This window comes from Sciurus carolinensis, chromosome 9, assembly GCF_902686445.1.
Source record: "Sciurus carolinensis chromosome 9, mSciCar1.2, whole genome shotgun sequence".
Taxonomy (NCBI): Eukaryota; Metazoa; Chordata; class Mammalia; order Rodentia; family Sciuridae; genus Sciurus; species Sciurus carolinensis.
Window position 1 is genome coordinate 51,418,416 of NC_062221.1, and position 20,660 is coordinate 51,439,075.

The window sequence follows — 20,660 nt, forward strand, 5'->3', positions numbered from 1 at the left end:
TGATTAGTTATGTTTGTGGAGCTACTTAATAAAGTCATCCTTCAATATATGAGCCTTGAGTTTTTAGTTGGTTTGTCAGTACTATAAAAAAAAAGCCAGTTCTTAATACAAAGGTTTCAGTTGAATTATCTTAAGTTGTTGGGGTGTTGTTTTTTTTTTTGGTGGTGCTAGGGATTGAACTGGAACCTTACATATGCTAAGCAAGTGCTTTACCACTAAACCACATCAGCTCTCTTTTTTTATTCTTAAGAGTGTAAAACTGTAGAATTTGATACTCAACAAAACAGTCCCTTGTAAAGGAGTTTTTGATCACATTGTCCTTGACCTTTTTGTAGAACCTGAATGTGTTGATCATTTTAATTGAATTTGTTCATGCTTTTGTGTTCTGATCCCATCTTTCTGAAATTTCTTTTTCTATCTGTCTTCTCACTTGTTGATGTTTATCCGCAGTTGTTGTTGTCTCTTTGTACATCAGTTTAAAGAACTTATATTTGTAGATTCAGTGGACAGACTGTATTCTTAAGCCTTGTATCCCTGAATATAAACCAAGGATTTTACTCCAAAATTACTTCCCAGAAAGCAGGACACTTAAAACTTCTAAGTTTTGCACAATAGAGTACTGTTTGGGGTGGTTGTTAACTATTGGATAGAATCTGTCTTATTTATTTACTTACTGTTTAGTAGTGGGGATTGAACCCTTTGGAGCTTTACCACTGAGCTACATCCCCAGTTTTTTAAATTTTTTATTTTGAGAATAGGGTCTTACTAAGTTGCAGAGACTGGCCTTGAACTTGGGATATTCTTGCCTCATTCTCCTGAGTTGCTGGGATTACACTTAATCATTTTAAATGATTAAATAGTTGGAATGTGTAAGCTAGGAGTGGAGGAAGAAATGCCTTTCTATATTAGAAGCTTATGGTGCTAAGGTCCAGTATGGTTACAGTGTGGGAATGCATGCCTTGTTTCTCCATTCTTTTTTTTTTTTTCTTTTGTGGTGCTGAGGATTGAACCCAGGCCTTGTGCACGCAAGGCAAGCACTCTACCAACTGAACTATCTCCCCAGCTCACTCTAACTTTTAATATTTTTATAGTAATTTTTGCAATGCTGGCAATTGAACCCTGGGTCTTAGGCAAGCCCTTTATCACTGAGCTACACCCCCAGTTATAAAAGAGCATTTCAATAGGTTTTGGATTTTTTGGTGGTGCTGGGATTGAACCCAGAGAATTTATGCGTGCTAGGCAAGCATGCTAGCAAGGATTTTTCTCCAAAAAGCTAGCTCTCCTAGCCCTCTTAATGCTAGAAGGATAAAGAGCTAGCTATCCTTCTAGCCCTCTTTATCTTCTGATATTTTTAGGAGAAGGAGGAAATATATATAAGCAAAATTGTTATTAAAATGAAATTTGAATGTTGGTTATTGGGGGCAACTTTTTAAAAACATTTTTAAACTGGAGACTCAGTTTACAGCTTGTTTTTTGTTAAACCTTTGGTGACTTACTGGTAAACTGAGATGACTTTCCCTGTGTGTCCCTGCTTGTATTCCATAGTAACATTGCTTGTTAGTATAATTGGGCATTTAATTTTGTTTTTTAGGGGGGTGGTGGTGGTGGCAATGGGGATTGAACTCAGGGCACTTTAGAAATGAGCTACATATCCAGGGCTCCTCCCTTCCCCCCCTTTTTTTTTTTTTTTTTTTTAAATTTTTGAGACTGTCTCACCAAGATGATTTGGGCCTAAGTTGCTGAGGTTGACCTTGAACTTGGGATTACCATGCCTGCCTAAGTGCATTTTTCTTTTTCTTTTTAAAGAAGAAAATTTTTAGCTGTCAAATTTATTTCTCTTCCCCTCCTATTTTTAAAAATCTTTTTGTTCTGAAATTCAGTCACATAAAGTCTGCGTTAATTCTTGGGTTTAGTTTAATTTCTGGGATTAAGAATCTTTTTTTTTTTTTTTTTGGTACCAGATATTGAACCCCGTGACCATCAACCACTGAGCCACGTCTCCAGCCCTTTTTGTATTTTTTTTAGAGACAGGGTCTCCCTGAATTTACTTAGGTCCTTGCCAAGTTACTGAGGCTACTCTGAATTTGTGATCCTCCTACCTCAGCCTCTTGCCACTGTGATTACAGGTTGTGCACCACTGTGCCCCACTGTTACTTTTTTAAAGTGAAAAAGATTTTTTTAATTCCATATGTGACATCCTGGAAAGGGCAAAACAGAAAGAAATTAATTCAGTGTTTGACAAAAGTACCTGTTCTTACTAATAATTCCTTCATTTTTACATTGTGTAAATATTTACTTTGTTTTTAAAAATATTTTTTGTTGTCAGTGGACCTTTATTTTCTATATTTATATGTGGTGCTGAGATTGGAAGCCAGTGTCTCACACATGCTAGGCAAGTGCTCTACCACTGAGTCAAACTCCAGCCCAGTAATATGTTCTTAATGACTGGAATCTCTTCCTGTAATATACTGATTCTGAAGAGCTTATCTAAGCACATGTAATTAGGTACAAGTTGGCCAGTTTTTTAAAACATTATTTTAATACTGTGGTAGGATAAGTTTATGTGACTTGGAAATTAGGAATTTTTCAAATAGATTGGGGCAGATTTAGCATTCTCCCCTGCCCCCAAAATATCTTTCAGTTATAGACAATTATCATATAAAAGTCTCCATCCCCCTGGGAGCAGAGGCACATACCTGTAATCCCAGTGACATTTGTGGCAGAGGCAGAAGGTTCACAAATTAAAGGAAAGCCTTTGCAATTTAGTGAGATACTGTCAAAAACAAAACAAAAAACGAAAAGAACTTAGAATGTAACTAAGCAACCCTGAGGTCAATCTCTCATTTAAGTGAACAAACCAAAAACTATCCAGGTCCTAGTTTTATGTGTCTCCTTTATTTATGTATTTTGTATCTGGGATTGAACCCAGGAGTTTTTTTTTTTTACCACTGAGCCATATCTCCAACCCCTTTTTCTTTGTTTCTGTTTTTGTTTTTATTCATACAGAGTCTCATTAAATTGCTTAGGGCCCCACTGAGTTGCTTAGTCTGGCTTTGAATTTAGAATCCCCTTTCCTTAGCCTCACAATCATTTTTTATGTAGTATAGTATTTTCCTCTATTTCTGAGTATAAATGGATTTAGAGAATCATGAGTAATCATTTTAAGACTCTGTAATTTCCAACCAATGTTTTTTCGGAGATTGAACATAGGAACCTCTACCACTGAGCTGCATCTCCAGTCTTTTTTTATATTGTATTTCGAGACAGTATCTTGCTAGTTGTAAGGGCCTTGCTAATTTGCTGAGGCTGATTTTGAACTTGTGATTCTTCTGTCTCTGCCTTCCAAGTCTCTGGGATTAACACGCGTGGGCGACTGTGCCCAGCTATTCCCAATCCTTTCTATGTTTTATTTTGAGATGGTCTCATTAAGTTTCTCAGACTGGCCTTGGATTTGGGATCCTCTTTTCTCAGCTAATAAGCAGCTGGGATTACATGTATGCATGTACCACCGCATCCAGCTATTTTATTATGTTTTCTGCTAACATTCTTTATCCATTCTGAAAGTTCATGACCAGTTTGAATTCAGATTTTTAGCTTAACTTAAAAGGGATGGATAATTAGAAAATCAGTTTAAAATAGAACTCAGAATTTGATATGTCTTTTAAAAGTGATTTCTTAAATTCTTACGACATGTAAATGCTAAATTATAATGAGCACAAGTTGTTGAAAATCTGGAGTATTTCAAATTATGGTTTTTGCCATTTTCCCCAAAATCTTGACATTTACCATATGTACTGTGTGTTTTGAAAAGTTAAAGAAATTGTTTATTTCTTTGTTAAATTCAGACTTAGACTTTGTTTAAATTTTAAATACTGAGGACATTGTTCCTTTTTAAATTTTTTAAACAGGGTATGGTTCCATTTGTATTTGTCGGCACTAAAGAAAGCATCGGAAATGTGCAAGTTCTTTTAGAGTATCATATTGCTTATCTCAAGGTTTGTATCTGGTTCACATTATATTCTTATATCATCCTTGCTGTGTTTACTGTGCAAATGTCTTTACCATAAACAAATGTAACATGTCTACACATTAAACATTTTATATTTCTTTAACTAAGTTTCAAGTCTTTGGATATTTTAAATTCAACTTTAGTGTTGCTCAATTTTTGTTACATGAGAATTTAAGAATAAAAGGTTCTTTGCCATAATAAAATGGCTTCATATGCATTGTTTTCTCTTTTGAGCTTTTAAGTTTCTTTGCTTATTGTTTAAGAAATGGTCACTTTTGTGTGTATGTGTGTGCGCGCACCCACCAGGCATTGAACTCGGGGACGCTCAATCACTGAGCCGTATTTCCCACTGCTATTTTGTATTTTATTTAGAGACGGGGTTTTACTCAGTTGCTTAACACTTAATCATTGCTGAGGCTGGCTTTGAACTTGTACTCCTCCTGTCTCAACCTCCCGAACTGCTGGGATTATGGACTTTTAATGTTTATAAGAATTTGACTCATTGCTTTATGTATCTGCATGCTCTGTATTGGATCATTTTATTTTTAATATTACAAATGCAAATAGAGTACAGAACCAGAAATGAAGGTAGGCTTACTGTTAACTTTGAAATCGGCTGCACTACCCTCATGGACATCATTTAATTGATGGATGGATAGATTAAAGAGAGAGAGAGCAAGTGTGTGTGTATGTATCTACCTGCTTGCCTGTCTGGTGCCAAGTATCAGACCCAGGGCCCTTACCTGTTGTAAGCAGGTATTCTACCTGTGAGCTGCCTCCCTATCATCTGTTAACTATTTGAGTTGATACATAAAAGAGCAAGGGTTTTAGAAAAAGAAACACTGTAAATCAGTAAGTATTATAATTGTTATTTTCTACTCGTTTGATATATAGTAATATGTACAAATACAATAAAAGCTCTATGCTTTTATTATGTTTTCTTTCTAGTCTCATATGATTGCTACTATGTTAATATTTTGAAAGCATCCCTTAATAATGTCATTTTTTTCTTTGAAATTTATCATTATATAATAGTTTTCAATTCAGACTGGCATCCTAAGTCAATTTTTAAATTTTTATTTTTTTGATACTGGAGATTAACTTCCAGTGCTCTACTGCCTTTTAGCCAAGAGCTTTATCTAGCTAGACATCTTACCTTCACATCCTACAGTGACCTCAGTTTCGGAATGATAAGTCTGCCAGTCCACCTAGGTCTTGAAGCATGTGTTTGATAGGAAATTAACTTTGTAAATAATAATTCTTTTCATTTAGCAATGTTTTAAGTTCTTGAGCACAAAATCTGGTAATACTGTATAATAATTTATTAATAAGTCTAACACTGTCAATAACCAGCTTCCTCTTTGAGGGAAAATATTTAGTAAATGTTTGAAGGAAATTAGCAGATGACCTTGTTAATTGTGTTTACTAGGAACTCGGTACTGCTTTATCAAATAATTTCTTAAGGTCACAGATTCTTTGTTTGGTAGAGGACACAGTTCTTAGCTCTAGGCTTTATGAAGACAAAAATGTACATATAAGAAGACTTATCCCTTTGTTTTGATTATAGGAAGTGGAACAGCTAAGAATGGAACGCCTACAGATTGATGAACAGCTCCGACAGATTGGTATGGGTTTCAGACCTTCTTCCACCAGAGGGCCTGAAAAAGAGAAAGGATATGCCACTGATGAAAGTACCGTCTCTTCTGTACAAGGTTCTAGGTCTTATAGTGGAAGAGGCAGAGGTCGTCGGGGCCCTAATTACACCTCCGGTTATGGTAAAAAGCATTTTTTATTTTTGTATTAGTATTCTAATTTAGGTGCTCCAACACATTTTGTTTATAATTAGTTAGCTTATCACTCTTGATTTTGAGAGCGAAAGGTAGTTGAGATATGTCTTAATAGTTACATAAACTTTATAGTGAAAGGTTTGCAGTTTCAAGCAGTTACATAATAAAATGAAACATTTGTAGTTTATAATCCTGATGTTAAATACTTATGAGTACATATAAAACGTCTCCTAATGTTTCCCTAGTACAGTTGTATTCTCAGCATAATGGTGATAATGCTAGGGATCCTCTTCCTTTTTTGCCAACCCTCCAAGTAAAAATCAGATTATGCTAATTACTAGACCACGATTGCATATAGTGAATCTTTACTAGCTTTTAGAATATAATTCAATGTCAGGTGTGGTAATGAACACCTGTAATCCCAACAACTCTGGAATCTGAGGCAGGAGGATCACAGTTTTGAAGCCAGTTTGGGCAGCCAGTCACCGGTAAACAAAGTAACAAACTTTGGTGGGGCTTATTGGTAGATTACTTGGCTAGAATGTTTGAGGCCCTGGTCAATCCCATTATATCCTCAACCCCCACCTGCTAGAGGCAGGCAGGTATACACACACACATACACACACACTCTCTCTCTCTCTCTCTCTCTTCTCTCTCTCTCTCTCTCTCTCTCTCTCTCTCTCTCTCTCTGTCTCTCCTCCTCCCTCCCCCCTCCTTTGATTTCATTTAGCAGATTTGAATATATTAGTATTTTGCATGTGGAAATAGTTTGTGTAATAATAGTATTTCATTAAAATAAAGTCTTTGTTAAAAAGCCAAGCATAATTAATGTTTTATAAATGAACTTTTTTATAAAATGTGAGGATGGGACCTAATCTAAGCAGGAAGGGACCGGTGGAGTGGTAATAGTTAACAGTTCTCTAATCCTAAATTTTCATTTATTCTTCTTCAGCTTTGGAGTTGTTCCGTTTTTCTGCATTTGGACTTGGATCTTAGCAGTGACCTGATTCTCCTCTCTCCCTCTCCCTACCACAATTTTCTTTCTTTTCTTTTATCTCTTCTCCATTCTCTGTGTTTATCCTGTTTTGAGAAAATATTTTATAAACCCATTTTTCAAAATAGAAGGAATTTATAGAAAATATCAATAAGTGCACATTTCCATTGTGCACATTCCAAATCCAAATCTTCACATTTAAGGAATCTAATGATGCTAGGGTTATATTAAACTTACACTGTTTCATTTGTGTAGAAGTAGAAAGTTAAGTTTTATTTCTTAACTTTAGTATCATATCCTTGTATGTCTGCTTTGTTTTCCTGATGTATTTTATTTTGGTAAAACCTATATTGAAACCTGAAAAGCAAAATTTCAGTAAAGCTTGGAATTGTTTAGCCTGTAAACGACTTGGAATTAAAAACCATTTCTGTATTCCTGAAAGTATATTTAATAGGGAGGACAATATAAATAATTAAACATATTCAGATTGATTTTTGAAATAGAAATTGCTGGCATGAATAATCATTTTAACTTTTCGAATCATGAGTATGATGAATTCATTGAAGATATTTATTATTCTCTGTGAGAAATCTGCTTATTGATGAGCTTTCCCTCATAAGTAAAATATTCTTTTGGAAAGTAGATAATTTATGAAAGAGTGGCTACAGAACATTATCTGTATTGGAGAAAGCTATGCAAATTGTTCAGCAGATGGCAGTCTGAAACTCTGAATCTTTGCAAAACTTGTAGCATTGTATTTCTTGAAATACCTACTAAAACCTGAGTGGACTTGAAGAGGAAAAGCCACTTGAATTTTCAGATATTCTTGAATACTTTATTTCAAAAGAATTTTTAATTGATAATTGTTGGTTCTATAAGAAAAATTTGGTAGTGTGGTATCTTTGAAGTTGTTAGGTGCCTTACCTTGGATAACATCTTACAAATACAGCATTTTCTGTTTTAGTGGCATAAAATATGTGTTAAAATAGATGACATCTTGGATTTGATGAAATATAGTATTTTTAGTTAAGTTGAACCCATACAACCATTAAACAATGAAAGGAGTTTTAGGGGGGCAAGTCTGATTTGAAATGTGATTTAAAAGCAAGAAGTTGTGTTTATTTGTTGAAATCACTAGAAATTGGAGCCGTGTTATGAATCCTTTTTAATGTTAAAAAATTTCTTTTGATCTTGATCTTGTAATTTTACCAAATAGGGTGGAATGATTGTAGTCATTTCAACAGAGTTAGTTTCCTGTTGGTACTGCCATAATTTACCATAAACCTAGAGGCTTTAACAACACAAATTTATTTTCTTAAAATACTTTTAAGTCAGAAATCTGACGTAGTTCTCCTGGGCTAACATTCAGAATTTTAAGTGACAACTGAGTTACATTCCTTTTTGAAGACTTTAGGAGGCAATCTGTTGTTTTCACATATCCAGCTTCTAGAGACCACCCATATTTCTTAACTTTTTGACCCTTCTGCCTTCATTTAAAAAATGCCAACCAATATGATCACAAGTATGAGGCCTGTCTCAATAAATAAAAAGAGCTGGGGATTTAGCTCAGGGGTAAGGCACCCCTGAGTTCAGTCCCCTGTCATTGTCTCCATGCCCCGCCCCAGCCCAGTACTAGTAATTGTAAGGAGTCCTCAAGCTATCATCCTTTGACAATTGGAAAGGTTCTTTATTTTTAAAGTCCCCCTGGATAATCCTGGACAACCTCCTCTCATGGTCCTTAACCTTTTTTTTTTTTTTTTTTTTTTTTAATTTATTTTTATTGTAAACAAATGGGATACTTGTTTCTCTGTACATGGAATGAAGGTATACCAGTTGTGTAATCATACATTTACATAGGGTAATGTTGTTTGATTCATTGTTATTTTTTCCCTTCCCCCCACCCCGTCCTTAACCTTAGTCACGTTTATTTACAAAGTCCAGTCATAACTTTTAAATTTTTAAATATGAGTAAAGCTGAGCACTAGCCATTTCGACCTCTGTTCGTACCTACCAAATTAATACTTACATTTAGATTAAATTTAAGGAAAGTGTTCCTTGCTTTTGACTCTGGGTTTCATAAATAACTACATTATTCTTTACCTTCAAATTTAGGTAATGTGTTCAGGCAGTATATAACTTTATAAATAAATTTGAGGTTCTTACATACTTCACAGGCTTTTTTCAGTAGTCCTGAAATAACTTGACTTCATTTCCAACAGTTGATGACATCCTTTTTTTACCATTTAGTTCTCCACTTTTTTCTATAAGTGTTAGGGGAGATTCATTTCCTTTCATGAGAGTCTCATTCCCAACAAAGACTTGAGAGCAAATAATAGAAGCTTGATGTATTTTTTTTCTAAAATGTAATTTCAGCTAATTACTTAATCCATTCTTTTATAATTGACCAGTTATATCTGTATTTTAATAGCACATGAAGAGAAAAGGGAAGCATTGCCGAGTTATCTTTAAAGCAGAAAGGAAGTGGTAGACTCATTTATTAAACTTTATTTTTTATTCACTGTCCCTTATTACTCTGTATGCATAAAGTGCTCTTGTGGTTTGCTTTTTTTTTTTTTAATCAAACGACTGGAAATTATAAGCAGCATTTAGGTACTTCGTGAAATTTTATTTGTGAGTTAAACAAATTAACTTCAAAATCATGAAGTAATGTACTTAAGCTTTTGGGGCCACTTAGAAATAAAAGATGGAGTTCTACCTTTTACCATAGACTAGTTTTAAAGTAATTTTAGGAGGAGGGGAAGTGCAGAAGAACTTCTGACACAATGCATGATTAATGCACAGTGTTTCTAGGGAAATAAAGGAACAGGACAGTTTTCAGTTAAATTGGTCTGAAGCTAGAAGTTGACCTAGGCTCTGAAGGACACACATTTGGATATATGGGAAGAAGGAAGCGGCATGTCAACTAACAAAGAATGGAAGTGGTAATGAGGTTTGGCATGGTGAAGCATGCCTGTAATCCCAGTGACTTGGGAGGTCAAGACAGGAGGCTGGCAATTTAGAGGCTAGTCTGATCAGCTTAGTGAGGCCCTAAGCAACATCACAAGACCATAAAATTAATAAAATAAACAGAATTGGTGATAAAACTCAGTAGTAAAGCACCCCAAGTTCAATTCTCAGCATACACAGAAAAGTGGGAATGCGTATTATAGTAATAAAGTCTATATAATACTTTAATTTCAATATAATAATGGTTGCATAGAAATATTTGCAGTGTTTAAAAGGTCACCATTAAATAAGTTGTTGGTAAACATTTAAGATCATGAATTTTCATATTACTGTTCATGACTTTGGTTACATTAGCTGCCCCCCCCCCCCCCCCCCCCCCCCGTACTGGGGATTTGAACCCAGGGCCTTGTGCTTGCGGGGCAAGCACTCAACCAACTGAGCTGTATCGCCAGCCCTACATTAGTTGTTGAGAGCTATCTTTTCATAAACATTAAAATTTGTAAAGTGATTTTCAAATCTTACTCTAATTTGAGATGGCACTAAACAATGCTATTACTTTACAGTCACTGAAAAATATATTTCTAGCTTGTAAGAAAGATATAATTTGTTAGAAAATGTCATGGCTTCAGAGATGTTAAATCTGAAAAGGATTCAGTCAGTCCAATAATGGTAGATTCATTATATATTTAAAGCTAATCATCTATAAATATGTAGGTCTTTTCAAATCTGGATCGCAGTTACTTTTATTTGTACTAATAATTTAGGTTAGTGAAAACTAAATGGAAAGTTTGATGCTCTTTATATTAAGTATACATGTATATATATTAAATTTTTCATTGTAGATGGACACAATACCTTTATTAATTTATTTTTATGTGGTGCGGAGGATTTAACCCAGTGCCTCACACATGCTAGGCAAGCGCTCTACCACTGAGCCACAACCCCAACCCTTAAGTATATTTTAATAGTGTGTGCTTTCTGTAATTGTTCTATTGTTTGTTCCTATACATCAAAACAATTCATTTTAAAATTCATCTGGACTAGTTCATATTATGCTACTAGTAGAGTATAAACGTCGTTATTTAGTTATTAAATGTAATGTTCATTTGACTTTATTTGAAACGGGCAATTAGTGTGCTTACCTTGATAGTTTGTAGAGAACAATTTTGAAAAACATGAATGAAGCCTTGTTTTTTTCTTTTTCTTTTTTCTTCCTTCTTCAAATAAAGGAATCTTAATTGGTTTGTGTTCTCTTCTTTCCCAAGGTACAAATTCTGAGCTGTCTAACCCCTCTGAAACAGAATCTGAACGTAAAGATGAGCTGAGCGATTGGTCATTGGCAGGAGAAGATGATCGGGAGAGCAGACATCAGCGAGACAGCAGGAGACGCCCAGGAGGAAGAGGCAGAAGTGTTTCAGGGGGTCGAGGTCGTGGTGGACCACGTGGTGGCAAATCCTCCATCAGTTCTGGTAGTCTTTTATATACTATGTCAGATATACTTTGTCAGCATCCATTCTTTGTAAACTGTATAATATTACAAAAACTAACTTATTTCCCAGGACCACCCATTCTTGGAAGTTTGTTTCCACTCACTGTCTTGTGGAAAATAGTAGACCATATAGCAGAAAGGGCCTGTAGAGTATTTTTCAGTGAAAGTTTACTTAATATATTCAGGTCATGACTTTCAGTTGACTGGCTTTCCTTTTTTTGGGTCAGAGGTTTATCTCTTCAGCTGGGTGGCAGAGAGTCTATGTAATTGGAATGTTTATCTTATTTTCTGTAGGTGTTTGAAATTATGTATTTGCCAGATAGATCCAGAGAATTCTAATGCACAGAGAGTTACGATATTTGGTAATGAAAACTAATTGAAAAGTATTCTCTGCTACATTATGTACTGTTCTGGGAACAGGGCAAAATTGTGGAGTCAACTCTTAAGAAAAATTTTATTGTTTGATCTGTGAAGAGGAGTGCATAGATGACGAAAGATTGAGGTGTATAAGCAACTTTTTAATTTGTGTCTTTAAAAAATTTTTTTTAATGCCTTTAAGTTTTAAGGAGTTGAGGTGTTGCCAGAATGTTCTTTTTGAATGGATTGGAGGGGACAATTGCCAGGGATACGTGGATTAGGTTATTTCAAGGATAATTAGTATATTTGTTTAACTCTTTAAGTAAATAAGATTTTTTAAATGTTGTGTTTATTAAGCTTATGGTAGTAGTTTAAGTATTATGGAAGAAATGTGTATACACATTCAGTGTATGCTGAGTGTGCTAATAAATTATAAAAACTAGAACAAATCAGTGGTAAATTATGGCAGCTCTTCTAGCTTCTTTCTGATTCCACTGTAATTTTCATTGAACCCTAAATTTGGTTTGGTTTTATAGACTTTCAGGAAGGTAGTTTTTAATATTTTAATACATTATGCACTGATACCAAGTGCTTTAAAATTATAGTAAGCCAAACTGCAAAATAAATGCCCTTTACCTAGTGTTTATGGTTAGTAGATAAACCTTAGTGTCTTTTGCAAAGAAGCTAGCTTGTTAGCTGTTATGAAAGGAAACTTAGGAAAAATCATGATTTAGGTGAATTTCTTCCATAATTTGTTGGAGGCAATAAATGCACATAGGTAATATGGGTATTTTTCTTTTGAATTGTATCTTGAAAATTTAACTTTTAGATTCTCACACCACCTTTTTGTTTCATTTCTAGAGTTAGAATATAAGTCAACATTTGTTTCCATAACTAGTTAGAATTTCAGCCTTATTTAATTTGATGCTTCAGACTTGTTTTGCGATTAGTTTATAGTTAATAGATTTCTATTACATCATGAAGTGCAGTGTTATTTGGATATATGCATTAACATTAGATCAAAGGAAGCTCCTTAAAATGGGATAAGACCTCTCAGAAGTAATTTATATTATTTGCTGAGTATGTATTTTCTTCATTTTTATTTCTTAAGGGGTAGGATTACCTTGGAATGTCAATGTCAGAATTGGCATATATTATACTTAATATAGTCTTCCCTAAGTATCTGAGGGATTGGTTTTTTGGATCTTCCACAAATAAAAATCTGTGGATGCTCAGGCCCCTTATGTAACACAACATAGAATGTGCGTATAACCAAGGTGTATCCTCCCATATACTTTTAAGTGATCTCTAGGTAACCTTTAATATCTGATAATGTAAATGATATTGGGATAGTTGTCATGCTGTATTTAGAGAATAGTGACAGGGAAAAAAGTGTACATGATTAGTGTAGACAAAATCTTTTTCCAAATATTTTTGAGGTTGGTTGAACCCTGTAGATACAGAGTTGTGTGTCTTTCTCTCTCTATGTGTGTGTATATTTTCAAAACAAGTCAAAGGAAATGTTAGGAAGTTGAGCTGTCTGCTCACCCTCTGCTTTATAATTTTCATTGCCATTTAAATCTTTTCTTATTTAATCATGCTTGTTATTTTCCAGGTAAAACAGTGATACAGAAAACATTTTATTTGAAGACAATATGTTTTTATTGGGGGAAATTGAAGTTTATTTACCATTATTTGATGTAGATCAAAACATTCATAATTGCAGCCCTCTTAAACAAATATTTCTTGCCTCTGACATGAATATAGTGCTCAAAGATCCAGACAGCAATCCATACAGCTTACTTGATAATACAGAATCAGATCAGACTGCAGACACTGATGCCAGCGAATCTCATCACAGTACTAACCGTCGTAGGCGGTCTCGTAGACGAAGGACTGATGAAGATGCTGTTCTGATGGATGGAATGACTGAATCTGATACAGCTTCAGTTAATGAAAATGGGCTAGGTATGTAAGCACTTAGGGAAAAGATGTATATATATGTATATATATACACACACATATACATACATACATATATAAAATTGTAAAATATTGTTAACATGAAGTTTTTTGAAAAATATGCAGTTCATAAATGACTTTTTCTAGTGTTTCACACAAGGTAGATAGCTTTTAAAGTTTGTTTTTGTGTGTCTAGTTCTCAGATTTGTCATAGTTATTTGAAACTGGGAACTTTATTAAAGTGCCCTTTGATGCCATTAAATCAATACAAGTATTCAACTGTTCATACTGTTTCCAAACCAAAATCAAGCTTTCAGCTTGTCTTAAAATTATTATGGCACTAGTAAAGGTTTGTATATCAAGAATGATCATTAATGATAATTAAGTTTGGAAGGGCTAAAATGTTGTTAACTTGGGTAAAATCTAAACCCCTAAATTGCAGGGGAAAACTTTAAATGATTGTAATTTAAGTTCAAGAGTTAGTTTTATTAGGAGTTAAAACTGTTCTAATTTCCAGAGGATACTGTCTTCTTGGAATGCTTTAAACTACAAAAAATGTTTATCCTGTCAATACTGTTTTTTATCTTTGATGCTTAATTAAAAGTTTCTCTTTCCCCTTCCTAAAATAAGGAAAGAAGTTTGTTTTGTTTGCTTTTGTTTGTCAGAATAGTTCATGGTAAACTTTGCAATTACAGATGATAGTGAAAAAAAACCCCAGCGACGCAATCGTAGCCGCAGGCGTCGTTTCAGGGGTCAGGCAGAAGATAGACAGCCAGGTAACTTGAGTGGACCTGTTGACATCAGGTCACGAGCATGAAAAAACTGTCCTGTGTCTGCATTCTACATATATTTACATGTATCCATGCGTGCATATACATTCAGAATTTGCACTGCACAAATGGTTTATTCAACTAATAAGACTACTACTCTTTAAGAAAGTACATTTTTACCTCTCAATGTAAATGTTTAATAACTGGTCTAATTGAACTAATGTTGTATCTTAATCTTTTTACATGGAAATACTGTTGAGAAAACCGTTATTTTGTTACTTGGTGTATTCTTCACACTTGAGATGGGACTTGCCATCCCAGCCACTATTTTGTAGATTGTAATTAAGATTGATAGGCAAAACTGGGCAGCTTTTGCATGGTGCCTGCTTACTATACCTGAATTCAGAACCTCATTTTTGTGGGAATTGTAATGCCCACAGTTAAAAAAAACAAAAAACAAACAAAAAAAAAACCAAAATAACTACAAAAGAAAAAAATACTTTCCCTTTTGCCTCATTGAGGAATGCATGTTACATTTTTGGTTTTATTGTAGTGTGATGCCTTTTCCTTTACACCTACTAACTAGTGCAATTAATAGTATTTCCTTAGTTTTACAGTGTTGATTTATTTTCTGTAGTCATAATTTTTAGTAGTTGCAAAGAAAGTTGTTTTGAATATAATTCAATATCTTGTGTACAGAGAATCACGTGTTCACCATGAAGAAATTGTGTGCACCACAAATAAATCCCTTTCAAACCAATTTTTGCATTCTTTCCAAAACAAATTCTTTCATTTGTTTTTCCCAAACCATGTAAATGCTAGCATCTCTGATATTTTAAACTTAGTGGTTGTAGAACATTTGGGAAAACCATGTAAGATTGTTAGTTCCCATTCTGGAAAGTTCATGTTTTAAAGATAGTTGGAATGTTAAAAGGGATTAAACACTGTCAAAAAATAGAAAAGTGTTCAGAAAATGTTTATTTTTTTTCCTTTGTATACTTTCTTTACCCCATTTAGTGTTAGAAATATATTTTAGATGAAGAAATCCTATGCATTTCACTTTTGAAGGTTGCAACAGCAGTGCATACGTTTTCTGGCCCCACTTTCCTACCAAGAAAATTTAACCTATTAGTATAGTGTTAATGGAACAAGGTACAGCATAATTTATTAATGAGGTGACTGGTGGTCTTTGTTGAAAATTAGGCAGATATTTCTGAACGGTACGAATTACAACTTGAATAATACAGATTTTCAACAATTTTGACATTTATTTATCTTCCATTCTGCATCTGTTCCTGTTTTACTCTTATTCTTTGGGACTACTGTGTTCCTTTGAAATGCCTTACATTCTCTTGTCTGCTTCTTCCTTCAGAAAAGATAGGGACACACAGTATGTGAAACAAGCACCAATTGTTTTCTTTGTTCCTGGCATCAGTTTTAAGGGGAGGCAGCTTCCATTTAAATTTAATAATTGACATTCTCTTAAAAACACCTTCACTTAATCTGTTCTCAGTTGTTGAAAATTTCTTATTGTACCTTGTATAAGTTAAGCACTGAACATTTTTTTCTACAGTTAGAATGTGACAGTCCTATGGTTGCCTATCAGTTTTGGACCCCCTTAAAGGAAACTTGAGTCCAAATGATACTACATAAATTGTGAAAATACATTAGTCTTCTGTTATATAGATTGGCTGCTAATAGGTTTTTCTTTGACTAAACTAAGGTTTCTTTTTTGGGGGGCAGGGGGAGGAAACACTGCAGCTTAAGTGCCTCTTAATGATAATTTTATTAAAGTATATTGTTTTATCTGTATACATAGTGAGAGGACATAGGAATTGTTTTAAGATGTATATAAATTTAATAGTATTCCTTTGTGTTTAGTAGGATTTTGAAGTTGAGTTTTCAGGATGACTTTTCCAGGTTTTAGTAAAGCCTGAACTGTGGAAACAAAGTGTTCATTGTGCTGCTCCCTAGACTATGGCTAGAATAAGTCTAGAAATGATTTTGTAACCATACATATATATATATCATAGTGAAATAAGGACTATAATAATATCCCTCTCAACAAAATTGTAAACTATTATAAAATGTTTATAAATTCATTAGCAATGAATTTAAATGGAAAACTATTTTTAAATATTTAAAGTATACATAGTGAGTTTGTTGTAATTCAGAAGGAAAGAGGCAGTTAGATTCATCTATTGGTTCTCTAATAAATAATACGAGTTTGGATCTAAATTGTTTTTTTCATAATTTTTAAAAGATTGTTTTATTTCCTAGAAAGTTCTTAGATTTTAATGTTAGTACAAGAAATAATTCATATTTAAGAAAACAAATCAAATACTATCCAGCTTCTCTCAAAATGATTTAGTTAGCTCCACATAATTTGAACCTGCTGTACCATTTCTCTCCATATCTAGGGACTTCTGAGTAATTTAAAATTTTCATTCTGTACATAATTAACCTAGGTCTCATAATTTAAAATACCCACTGTATTTATATATATATATATATGGGATTTCCTGAGACGCTTTGTAATAGAAAATAATTATTTCAAAGAGCCCTGTTTTTTTTTTCTTTCCTTTTTATTCTTTTTGACATTTCTTCAAATCAGTGAATTCTAAGTTGAAGTCCTTGTTGAGAATAAATTGAGATATAAAATAAAGTGAGGCTAGTCCACCAAACCTGTAGAAGAGAGATTGTTTGTTGTACTTCCATCAATATGAGGGCATTATCTTGGGTTAAGTTCTTTTCTTAATCCACTAAGTCTGCTTCTTTGCAAAAACACATATTTCATTTGCTCCCTAGCAAGAATGACAAATTGGGGAGGGTTGGTGATTACTAATTTCACTTTGGCCCCTTTGTTAACCGTGACCAATGTCCACATGTTCAGAGTGGTGGTTTGTCATCTTTAGCTTGCTTGTACTTATTTTGAAACCAGAAAATCAGATCGTTATATCAAAACTAGTTTCTGTCATGAAATATTAATGGGACCACAAAATATTGCACTCGGATCTCATAGTTATGCAGAGTAAATCCTTGGAATTTGCATAGTTAAGTGTATTACATCAGGATTTGCACCAGATTTACCCCTTTTCCTCTCACTAATAACTGCAAACACTTGTTTGGGCATAGAACGCTACACTGCATGAGAATTTCCTAATTCTTGGTTGTGGGTTTGTATAATGTCCCACAGCCTTAGATCAAATCAGAAGGAAAGAGCTGGATTCTTGGGAAAGAGGACTGGATTTCCTCAATTTCCAGCTTGAAATTCTTTTGTCAGCACTAAAATCATAGGCACATTTTCCAAGCTTTGTTTTTGGTTTAAGGTGGTACCCAGCTTTAAAGTTTGAAATTGGGTTACCCACCATTAGTTTATTTTAATAGTGAATTACTCTTTATCCATAAATAAATTTTAGAAATATTTTTTCAACACCTGTAATTTTTTTCTCATCTTTAACAGTCACAGTTGCAGATTATATTTCTAGAGCTGAGTCTCAGAGCAGACAAAGAAACCTTCCAAGGGAATCTTTGGCTAAAAACAAGAAAGAAATGGTAAGGAGAATTTAACCTGTAGGGTTTTAAAAATTATTTTATTTTTTGTTTTGTTTTGTTAGTTTTTGAATTTTTTTTTTTTGTTTTCTTTTTCTTTGTATGGTTTAGCTTTATTATTTATTTATTTATTTATTCTTACTTTTTATTGTGTAATCACTTGTTCCCCCAATTAGATAAATACTTTTAGGTAAAGAAGATTTCTTGATTTTTGTTTTTGGCCCAGGTAACTAAAGATATTGCATGCTTGAGCTAGAACTATTTTTCAGCTAGAACTTTTAAATAGCATTTATAAAATTCAACCTGCCCAAAAATAGTGGGTGTAGAGACTTGATTCATTTGATGAGCAAAAGTTGTATTACTCTTTTCAGTAATTGATGTAAACCTTTTAAGTTTGAATTCTTTTAAGTACTGTCAGGGATTTGATATATGACTTTCACAGAAAGGTGAGTGATGATTCCTTAGGATATTTTTTTTGTTTGTTTGTTTCTATTCATTTACATGGTGAGTTTCCCAGTTGTTTAAAATAAAAGCAGGCATAGTTTCATTAAGTGGTACGGATAATATTTGTGGTTTGGGTACTAGAGATTTGGAGTTGAAAGACCCAGAGTGGATAACATTGGTATTTGTTTTGAATTTTAAGAGCTTCTTAATTCTTTGATCTATTATGGCATATGAAACTTGTTTTTTTAATCAACTGATTAATGCATATGTAGATATTTTCTTCCTCCTCAGCTGTAGATTTCATTTATAAAGAAGTTGAAAAAGTTGTCTCCCTTTGGCAGGCAAAAGATGTGATTGAAGAGCATGGTCCTTCAGAAAAGGCAATAAATGGCCCAACTAGTGCTTCTGGCGATGAAATTACTAAGCTACAGCGTACTCCAGGAGAAGAAAAGATTAATACCTTAAAAGAAGAGAACACTCAAGAATCAGCAGTCCTGAATGGTGTTTCATAAACTGAAGAAGTTCCTAGTTTACAGTTCTTTTACATTACATTTACAATAGTGCTTGTACAAGCTTGCCAAAGATAGAATATGGATCGCCAGTCTTTACATCGCACTTTCAGTTCCTCCATTTGGAATTCAGAAAGGGGAGGGATCCTGAAGAAATCATATGTTAAACATACTTTGACACCTACTGTGTTATAAAATATATCATCAGATGTGCCTTGAGAATAGTATATGTAACATTAAAAAAAGTTGCTGGCTATAGGAAATGTTATTTTGTTTTCAAAATATGGCAGAGATGGGGGAGGTGGGCGGGGTGGGAGCCCTAACGTAATATTCTTTATGAAAGCATTAGCTGCTTTTGTTACATTTTTAATAATATGCAACCACTTCTTCACCCGAGGAAACCTAGAATGAAATGCAGTCTAAAATATTTTGCACTGAATTGTAATTTCTTCATTAGTTTAGTCTGGAAACTGGTCTGTTTTAATGTGTTTTTTAAAACGCTTTATGTAGAGGAAAATCTGCAGACCACTGGAAGTCATTTGTTAACGCTCATATGCAGGGACACTGGGTGATATTGGCAGTGACTGTTCTACATCGAGGCTTTGTTTGGTTTATTTATTAAAGTGTACAGTATTTAAAAATCAAACATAGCTTTAGTTAAAACACTAAGCTGAATTAGTCATGTCCATTCAGACATAACCTGAACTACTGAAAAGATCAATTTCCAGAAGGTTTATTCTGTATAAACTACATGTTAGCCTTCAGTAGAGTATCTTTCCCCTTTTCCTTTTTCTTTTTTAATTTTTTTTTTTTTTTTGATTTTGGTTGTTTGATGTGCAATATGTTTTTGTATGCAGGTAGTAAATAAACTTTGATCTTCCATTTGCTGATTTTTAACTTTCTACTTTTTATGCCAGTTGTTATAAAGTAGTTGCAACTACTTATAGGCCTAGAATAGTATTCTTTGATTGCTTTTAAAAAGCATCTATTCTTGCTCATACATAGTATTAAAATGTCAGTTGGCTAATCATTTTGTTATGGATCCTCAGAAATCTTAACAAAGTTTAGTCTCTTAAATGGTTTAGGTAGTTTATAATACATTTGATATTAGGGGGAAAATCTTTGTATCAAATTCTGATCAAAGGTGACTTAGAAAACGGGGAGGGATGTAGAAGCCAGATTTTTACTTTTGCCTTTAATTCTTTATTGAAAATTATTTTTTAAAATTATGGTGAGCAATTTTAAAGAAGGAATAGGTCAGCAATTTGCCTTTTGAATTACAAGGAAATAATTTTGAATGTTTCATTGAAAATGAGTATTTTAACCAGAAAGCTCAATTTCATGAAGGTAAAGACATGAAATTTAATATAGAATAATTTATATAACCAGTTGTGAGGTCAAGTGAAATAAATGCATTTATGTGAGGGTTCTCTGTGATGTCACAGGGACCAATAAATGAGAAGGAATAGTCCTTTCATTTTGTCATTTGGCAGCTGAAAACTGATTTTTTTATGTGCATAATTTGTTATGTGCATAAAAATGTGATTTTGATTTATATGAACTAAAGGGTAATTCAGGGTATAGTTTAAAATGTACAGTTTTCAATGTATGTGTAATCCTGACCCTCAAATACATTCTCATTGAGGTTAAAATGTGCTGGTTATCAAATGTTTTTTTCCCTGAAACCTTAGTGACTCCTGATAACTGATAGTTTTAAAGTAAAGTATGAATAGTGAAATTCCCGCACTTTTTCTATTCATACTCTGATTTTTACCAACTACTCACAGACCTTTTAAGTGTGTGTGTGTTTGTGTGTGTGT

At 33.6% G+C, this 20,660-nt stretch overlaps 1 protein-coding gene across 6 annotated transcripts in view; it reads left to right on the forward strand.

Annotated features, from left to right (window-relative positions):
* Positions 1-19,722, forward strand: part of Fxr1 (FMR1 autosomal homolog 1) — a 66,711-nt gene extending 46,989 nt beyond the window's left edge. The window contains exons 11-18 of one of the 6 annotated variants that reach the window (XM_047563196.1): positions 3,909-3,995; positions 5,577-5,634; positions 5,722-5,784; positions 11,023-11,226; positions 13,371-13,571; positions 14,261-14,341; positions 17,799-17,890; positions 18,673-19,722. In XM_047563196.1, the coding sequence (XP_047419152.1) occupies positions 3,909-3,995; positions 5,577-5,634; positions 5,722-5,784; positions 11,023-11,226; positions 13,371-13,571; positions 14,261-14,341; positions 17,799-17,890; positions 18,673-18,843 (957 nt within the window). In that variant the 3' untranslated portion in view covers positions 18,844-19,722. Of the gene's footprint in view, positions 1-3,908; positions 3,996-5,576; positions 5,785-11,022; positions 11,227-13,370; positions 13,572-14,260; positions 14,342-17,798; positions 17,891-18,672 lie in introns of all 6 variants that reach the window. The other 5 variants (XM_047563194.1, XM_047563197.1, XM_047563198.1 and 2 more) reach the window with 5 other exon arrangements.
* The last annotated feature ends 938 nt before the right edge of the window (positions 19,723-20,660 follow it).